General features: G+C 30.1%; 1 protein-coding gene across 2 annotated transcripts; it reads left to right on the forward strand.

Moving 5' to 3' along the window:
• Nucleotides 1–1598: 1598 nt before the first annotated feature.
• LOC109003665 (probably inactive leucine-rich repeat receptor-like protein kinase At5g48380) lies at nt 1599–4911 on the forward strand. Of its 2 annotated transcripts, none has more exons than XM_018981902.2 (4): nt 1599–1969; nt 2134–3133; nt 3342–4366; nt 4660–4911. In XM_018981902.2, exons 2-3 carry the CDS (start codon nt 2291–2293, stop codon nt 4347–4349), a joined length of 1851 nt encoding a protein of 616 aa, XP_018837447.1. In that variant the 5' UTR covers nt 1599–1969; nt 2134–2290; the 3' UTR covers nt 4350–4366; nt 4660–4911. The 2 variants fall into 2 exon arrangements, with proteins under 2 accessions (XP_018837447.1, XP_018837446.1); XM_018981901.2 differs by having other exon boundaries at nt 2164–3133.
• Nucleotides 4912–9085: the final 4174 nt, after the last annotated feature.

Below are 9085 nucleotides of genomic sequence, written 5' to 3' on the forward strand. Positions count from 1 at the left end.
GAGCTCTAGGGACAATGTCTCTACTAAAAGATAGAGCTCTGATATCTATTTTATAGCGAGGATGAGAGACTATAGGAGATTGTAAAACAAACATATTATAGTAGATTATTTCCTTCCCAAACTCTCGTAGACGTAGATCTAATACCGAACCACGTAAATAAATGTTTCTTTCTCTATTTATTTTTCCTATACTTATTTTCCTTTCACTGTCATAAATATATGCATCGACATCGTACAGCCGTACCGGATCACTGTTGGGGGTACCGCACCGCACCGATTAAAGCTTAGATTGTTATAGCAGGTCGGGAATGACTTTTTCTCTCATTCCAATTTAATGTGCTGATTTTAAGCATTAACACTATCTTCCACGTGAAGCCTCGTCTCGGCCCTCTATGATAAGTATTTCATTAAATAATGATGTATCATGAATTGATATAAAAAGAGAAAAAGGCAAAGTCCTTAAACAGTGCCATTTTCTTTGACTAATTTCTTTTTTTTTTATTATTATTAATGAATAAATTTATTGATAAAAAAATAAGCATCGTCCAAATACACTAATTTAACGATGATCAGATTAAGAACCTTTCTCGTTTTCCTGTCAGATTATGTGTCCAGTCATCGAGTCTAAGAAAAATATATTTGCAGGCATTCTTATCGATACACTTTATATATTATTAATGTATAATCTTTTCATATAAATTAATAAAATAATATTTTTAGATCCATGAATCTAAAAAATAGTGAGAGTTATTGATCTCTCTTAACATATTTTTAAGATTTGAATTGATGTATTGAGTCCTTTTAAATTGTATTGATTTATCCTAAGTCGATTTATAAATAATAAAGTTTGGTCACTAAAGATAAGGATTGATTTGATTACATAAAATTAAATTATCTTATTTCATATAATTATTATAATTTTTTCAAACTTACATATAAATATAATAAAAAATTTAATCTTTTTAAATATTAAAATAAAAATTATATTAAAATAATATTTTATTTAACTTTTAACAAAATAATTTATCTAAATCGCGTAATCAAAAGAGGCCTTTATGATTTTTTGTATGTGTACTTAATTCATTTGATTCCTCTCAAGTCTCATGAATCGTTGAATTTAGCATGTTAATTTTCAAAATATACTATTAATTTTCTCAGCTTCCAAACAAAACATAGAAAAATAATAATTTTACCTAAAGAAAATCTCATTTTTTCCCTTTCACTTTGAAGGAACTCAATAATATGTATTTTTAAAAGTTCCCAAAATTTCTTATTGCCAAAACATGACACAATTGTTGAATCCATTCACAGCAGAAACGTTATTTTGGACTCTTGTTGTTTCCTAGTATCCATGGTTGCGAGAAGAGAACAGACAGTTAAAGACAACGAACAAATTAACAAATATTTTTCCTGCTAAAACAAAAAATATTCAAAGGAGAGTTTGAAGTTTTTTGCCATAAATAATAATAATAATAATAATAATAATAATAATAATAATAATAATAACCCTGCCCTTTCAGATATTTGATTTTTTATTTTTTGGGGTTTTTCTGTATATAATTATTTCGTTTCGTTTCGTCTCATTCGTTGCCGTTGGAGTGCTTTCTTTATTGTCAGCAAACGACGAGTCAAGCACTGAGAAGTCTTCTCGGAGATTTGACAAAGTGGCCCAAGGACTTCCTTCATTGACCCGACGAACCTCTATACCCCTCCTCACCCCCTCTATTCCTGCAAACTCAGCTTCCAATCTTCTTTACCAAAACTAGCCCAGTTCACATTAGCTTCAACGAATTCAGGGATGATCCCTTTTTTTTTTCCTTTGTTCTTTTAAATTTTACGCTCTAATACAGGTTTTGAATATTCAAACCTTATCCTTGAGGAGAGAATGATGTTTCGTTGTTGTTTCAAGAACCCTTTTGTGGGTTTCCTCCACCTTTCCGAGTTACGGCTTCTGAAATTCCAATCTCAGGTTGGTTTCGAATCATCTCAATAATTTTCCTTTTAACTTAGATTTTTCAGTTGTGTTTTTTTCCCTCTTGAACGCGGTCTTTGCGAAGTCAACGCAATTGGATAAAGTAAGTTTTTGGATTTATTACAATTATGTGAATATGTAAAGCTGAATTGGGTTTTTAGTTCTTCTGTTTGTCTTGAATTTTGTCTCAGGATATGATGTTATGATGGCTATGGTGTTGCGGGTTCAGTATTTTGAGCACTTGGTTGTTAGAAAGTAATCTCCGAGTCATTTTTTTTTTTCAATCTGTACCTCCTCTTTGCTTTGTCGGGAATCTTGATGAAAATGGTTCTGAATTGCCGACCTCTTACTGTCCTTATCGGTGTTTCTCTCGGGCTGCTGCTTAGTTGTAGTTTGAGCTACGGCACCGCGACTGATATTTATTGTTTAAAAAGTATAAAGGCTTCACTTGAAGATCCTTATAGTTACTTGAACTCTTCATGGATTTTTGGCAACAATACTGAAGGCTCCATCTGTAAATTTACGGGGGTCGATTGTTGGCACCCTGATGAGAACAGGGTTTTGAATATTCGGCTTTCAGATATGGGGCTCAAGGGACCGTTTCCTAGGGGCATTATGAATTGCTCGAGCTTAACAGGCTTAGATCTTTCTAGCAACAAACTATTTGGAAATATTCCACAAGATATGCCCAAAATTCTAGAGTTTGTGACATCTCTTGATCTCTCGTCTAACAATCTCTCAGGGGATATCCCAGCGAGCCTCGCAAACTGTACTTATTTGAATGTCCTTAAACTTGACCATAACAGGTTCACTGGTCAGATTCCTGCAGAATTTAGTCTGCTTTCTCGGATTAAACAATTTAGTGTGGCGAACAATCTCTTGACAGGGCCAATCCCCCGATTTAATAATGTTACATTTCCAGCATCCGATTATGCAAATAATCTAGGACTATGTGGGGTTCCTTTGGATCCTTGCCAAGCAGCTTCGAAGAAGTCTCACTCTGCACTTATTGTGGCAGCAGCAGTTGGTGGGGTGACTGTTTCAGCCTTGGGTGTGAGTATCGGTATGTTCTTCTTTATGCGCAGGGTGTCTGTGAAGAAGGAAGATGACCCCGAAGGAAACAAATGGGCAAAGGTTTTAAAGGGAGCAAAAGGCATCAAGGCAAGCTAACTTAATGGACCTTTTATTGATGCATATTGCTTAATGGTGAAAAGAGTTTTATTCATCTTTATTTTCTTTTCTCGCCTCTCTCTCTGTGGATAAAAAGATGCATGTGTATATAGATATATTCACATTTGTCACTGTGTTTCTGTATTACTCTTTCAAGCACTATTGTATTTGTAATGAAAACCAATTTGCTTTTATTCAGGTATCCATGTTTGAAAAGTCAGTTTCAAAAATGAAATTCAATGATCTCATGAAGGCTACTAGCAACTTTACCAAAGATAATATCATTGGGTTGGGAAGAACAGGAACCATGTACAAAGCAGTCCTTGATGATGGCACTTCACTTATGGTCAAGAGGTTGCAGGAATCTCAACACTCTGAGAAAGAATTTATGTCCGAAATGGCTACTCTTGGGAGAGTAAAGCACCAAAACTTGCTTCCTCTTCTAGGGTTCTGCCTGGCTAAGAAAGAAAGGCTTTTAGTTTATAAGCACATGCCTAACGGTACCCTTCATGATCAGCTGCATCTTGTGGATGATGGTGACAAGCTTATGCCATGGCCTTTGAGGCTAAAAATTGGGATAGGGGCAGCCAGAGGACTAGCATGGCTCCATCATAACTGCATTCCCCGTATTCTCCACCGAAACATAAGTTCCAAATGCATCTTACTCGATGTGGATTTTGAGCCAAAAATATCTGATTTTGGCCTGGCTAGGCTCATGAATCCGATTGATACACATTTGAGTACTTTTGTGAATGGGGAATTTGGAGATATTGGTTATGTCGCTCCTGAGTATGCACGAACACTGGTGGCCACACCAAAGGGTGATGTTTACAGCTTTGGAACTGTACTTCTTGAGTTGGTAACTGGTGAGAGACCAACACATGTTGCGAAAGCACCTGAGGACTTTAAAGGAAATTTGGTAGAATGGATTACACAGCTGTCGAGCAACTCTCAACTTCATGATGCCATCGATAAATCCTTGGTTGGGACAGGCGTGGATGGTGAGACTTTTCAGTTTCTTAAGGTTGCATGTAATTGTGTAGCATCAAATCCCAAGGAGAGGCCTTCTATGTTTGAAGTGTACCAGCTTCTAAGAGCTATTGGCGAGCGATACGATTTCACAATTGAAGATGATATGCTAATGCCTTCCGACACTGGTGATGCTGATGGCATGGATGAACTTATTGTTGCGAGCGAAGTAAATTAAGGACAACAAATGATAAGGTATGGAAGAGGTATAGGGATGAATGTCCCTCAATCATTATTTTATTTTCTGTTTTCAGGTCATGTTTAAAAGAAAATTTGTACTACATATCGTTGAAATGTATTATTTACAGCTCTCTCTCTCTCTCTCACACACACACACACACACACACACACACACACAGATATATATATATATAGAAAAAAATAACTATAATACATTTGTGTACGCTTCCAATTTGTGTTTTGTATCATTTTTTTTTAGTCTTGCATGGTATTTAACTTATTAACTGTAACTTTATTTTGATTTACAGGTTCTTCCATATTGAGAGATTACATTAGTTGGACATGCTCTTTGGAGATTTATTAAATTCACGAATTTTCTTGGTATTTTTGCCTTATCAATGTATGGTCTATGTTGTAGCGCGCAACTAGTGGCTTTGATTTATATGTGCTTTTTATGGTGGCTGCGGCGGCAGCGACTGGGACATTTTGAGGATTGCTGTTTGTGATTGATGATTTTGTTACCAAATTACTGTATGTCTGAAGGCTAAATTCTAAACTAACTACATGGTGTCATGGTATATGTGTGTGTATATATATATATATAAGTTCTATCCAAAATAAATGAATATGTTACTTTAAAGTTGTATTGATTTAGACATCTAAATCCATCAAAAAACCTAGGAAAGGCCCTTAGTGGTACCGCCTAAAGAATATACATACATAGTATGTACAAACGTACACCTCTCCACACGTATTTGCATCGATATTACTAACCAGTATATCCGTCGGATTGGACTTGCTCGATGATCCGAACAAAGTTTATTTTCTTGCTATATTCAGGATTACCTAGCAATGTATAAGTAGGAATGGTTTTGCTTGGTTATCCTAAACAAGGTTTATTTTTCTTGCAATGCTCAGAATTACAAAGTAATGTGCTCGTCTGATAGGACTTGCTTGGTGATCTTGAACAAAGTTTATTTTCTTGCGATGCTTGAAATTTTTGAGCAATATGTCGGTCGGATTGGCCTTACTCAGTGATCAGCAAGAGCTAAATACTTGCGTAATGTGTTGGTCAGACTGTGCAATGCATGTATGTCTGGGTGAAAGTGTTGCTACGTTTTTTTATAAGAACAATGTAAATTTTAAAATGCTTATCAATTAAAACTAACCATTAAGGCTGAAAATCATTAAGAAAAAATAATAATTGTTAATACGATAATGAATTAAATAATGCAAAAGTGTTTTAGGGTTTTGTTAAGTATAAAAAATAATTATTAAATCGGTCGTAGCAAAGGTAGCAAACCAAAGATAGATATATGAATCAAAACATGATTTCTGAACAAGTTAAGTCAAGAGGCATATATACGTCCATTGTAAAGTTTAATATTTGTTAGTTGCGGATATGTATTTGTTTCACATATGATTAGGCTATCAAGAAGATAGTTAATTTGTTTTATAGAGATGAGATTTATTTTGTTTATAAAATTGATCTTTCCAACTCATATAGTTTTCTTTTACTGCAATGCTGATGCCTAGGTCGACATTGTTTGTATATATATAGATGATCTTAAAGTTAAATGTTTTGAACTAAATTAATGAAAATGTAAAATAGAAAGACACAAGAATAGGCCTCGTTTGTATTCGTAACTCATCTCAACCCACCTCAATTCATCTCATCTCATCATTACAACTTTCTCAAATTCTCATACAAAATATAATAAGCAATTCAACTTTTTCAAATTTCAAAACAAAATTCCTAAATTTCCACACAAAATATAATAAATAATTCTACTTTTATTCTACTTTTCACAAACTATCTCAATACATCTCAACTCATCTCTGAATCCAAACCACTTCCAAAATGTCAATTTGACTTTCTTTAGTAGTTAGTACGCTAGCCCTTATGATCATTGGACTATGTTTTCAAAAATATTAATAAGTGGAAAAATTATTAGATGATTTTACTTCTAAATAACTCATACTATAGTTTCTAAAACCAATCGCACATGAACCTAATCCTAAGCATGTCATAGCATAGGGGATGAGCAAATTTTGCCTAAAATTTTTCAAAAGAAATATCGTGGGTGAAAATGTATTTTTATTTAAAAGACAATACAATTCAATTTAAGGCAAAATTAATAATAAGAAAAAGAGGCACTAATGGTCTAATTGAAAATCTTGATAATTTTTCCTACCAAATAAAAAATACTTTGGAATGGACAAAAAAGTAGCCCATCAAACGCAAACCTCAAGGATAAAGAGGTAGTTTTGCTCATTAAACACAAATTTCATGGAGAAAAGTAGTTTATCTTGCTCATCAAACACAAACCTCAAGGACAAGAATGTAAATTTTCCACAAAACACGATTTACTGTTCCACATAAGGGAAATGATACTATGAGACTTGAGTATCGTGACGAAGATGTCTCAAATATACAAGTTTAGTGTAAATTTCTTTTATAAAAAAGTGAGTTTTACTAAAAATACATAAAAGTATTTTTTTTATAATAAAATCTATTTAATCTCATTTGTTTTTGTATATAAGATGAGATAAAATAAGATAAAATGAAATAAAAGTTAAAAATATTGTTAGAATATACTTTTTAATCTTATTTTTATTTTAAAATTTGAAAAAGTTGAATTATTTATTTTATTTTGTGTGAAAATTTAAAAAAATTATAATAATTAAATAGAATAAGATGAGATGAGAATAATTCTAAAAATAAACTGAGCTAATCTTTGAGGAAATTTCAAATTCAGCCCGGGAAAGTATATTACTCATTGGAAAAATCTGTACAACTTCTTATTATTCACACAATCTCCACATATTATATTTTTTTTTAATTTTTATTATTTTTTTCTTTTATCAAATATTTAATAGATAAATAATAAATAAAATAATTGAATTAATTTAAAAACAATAAACTTAACAAAAAATTTAAAAAATTTTAAAATTTTAAAAAGCATTGTTCTTATTCATTAGTCCAGTCGCTGGCTCACGAGTAATGACTGCTCCTCATGGGAATTGACTGGTAGCATTTCCCAGTTCAAACATTTTAGGTTGAAAAATGATTGTGGGGTGGTTTCGATATATTTTTTTTGATTTGATTTGATTTTTATTTAGTGATTAAAAAAATATTTTGTAATAATAATGTGAATTTTTTTAAATGATTAAGAATATAAAATATATATATGAAAAAATATAAAATAAATAACTTTATGGGGGAGAATCTCTCGTGCTAGCACGATCCTTCTAGGTTAGAGAATTCTATTCGGACTTCTTCCCTTATCCTACACCGCTGTATATTGTTTCCAATGCTTTTGTAAACTAAACGCGCGTTCTTTATAGAGATGCAGTAACTCGTCATCTTATATAACATATTTTATATATTTTAAATTATTTATTATTTATTTTATTTTTATTAAATTAATTAAATTATTTTACTTATCATCTATACATCACATATTTATTATAAAAAAATAAAATAAAATATGTGATGTATGAAGATGATAAATAGAATTATTTTATCTTTAATTAGTCAAATTTTGTTATTCATCACATTACATATTACATTTTTTTAGTTTTTTATTTTTTTAAATTTTTAAATTTTATTTTTCTTAAATTTATTGATTTTTTTATTTAATATTTATATAGTATATATTTAATAAGAAAAAAAATAATATAATATATGATATATAGAGATGAGGATGAAAATTTGTCTTATTACAGTCGGCTACCAGGCTGTGCCAATCTGGGTGCTTGAGAACCAACTTGTTTCACTTTACGAAATGGGGCTCCCCTTCCACTTATTACATGTCAGAGATTCTGCCTACCAATCTTGACTGTCGAACGTGTTAGTATTTTTTAATAATATTTATTTCTTACTGTTGCTCGACTTTACGTTGTGTTTTAATGGGGGCTGGTAATAAAGTTGACATTACTTTAGATTATTAATTTGGCTGGGTGCGTTTTAGGTAGTGAAAATATTTGTAAATAATTATGAGTAAAGATTGGAGTGAATTTATAGGTTCTATTAAAAATATTTTGAATTATTTAAATGCGTAAAATATGTTGAGTGGTTGACTTTTAGATAAATAGTTAAAAAAGATATCGATCGTATAAATATTATAGTGATTTTATTTTTAATAATAAATATTATAATAATTTTATTATTGTAATTTTTTAATATTAATAAATAATGTAGTGATTTTATTTTTTATTTATATATAATAATGATAAATATTATAATAATTTTATTTTTAATTTATATATAATAATGATAAATATTATATTAATTTTATTTTTTATTTATATATTATAGTGATTTTATTTTTTATTTATATATAATAGTGATAAATATTTTTTATTTATATATTATACTGATTTTATTTTCTATTTATATATTATAATGATTTTATTTTTTATTTATATTTAATAGTGATAAATATTATAGTGATTTTATTTTTTATTTATATATTATAATTATTTTATTTTTTATTTATATTTAATAGTGATAAATATTATAGCGATTTTATTTTTTATTTATATATTATAGTGATTTTTTTATTTATATTTAATAGTGATAAATATTATAGTAATTTTATTTTTTATTTATATATAATAGTAATAAGTATTATAGAATGTTTATGGGTCCTATTGAAATTGAATTGGATTTATAAATCCTATTAAAAATATTTTAAATTATTTAGTACATAAAATATTTTTAAAAATATG

Source organism: Juglans regia, chromosome 14 (genome assembly GCF_001411555.2).
Source record: "Juglans regia cultivar Chandler chromosome 14, Walnut 2.0, whole genome shotgun sequence".
In the NCBI taxonomy this organism is placed as follows: Eukaryota; Viridiplantae; Streptophyta; class Magnoliopsida; order Fagales; family Juglandaceae; genus Juglans; species Juglans regia.

Coding starts and splice junctions, on each gene's coding strand:
- LOC109003665 (XM_018981902.2), top strand. CDS start 2,291: ATGAAAATGGTTCTGAATTGCCGACCTCTTACTGTCCTTATCGGTGTT. Junction 3,134..3,341: donor AGGGAGCAAAAGGCATCAAG/GCAAGCTAACTT, acceptor GCTTTTATTCAG/GTATCCATGTTTGAAAAGTC.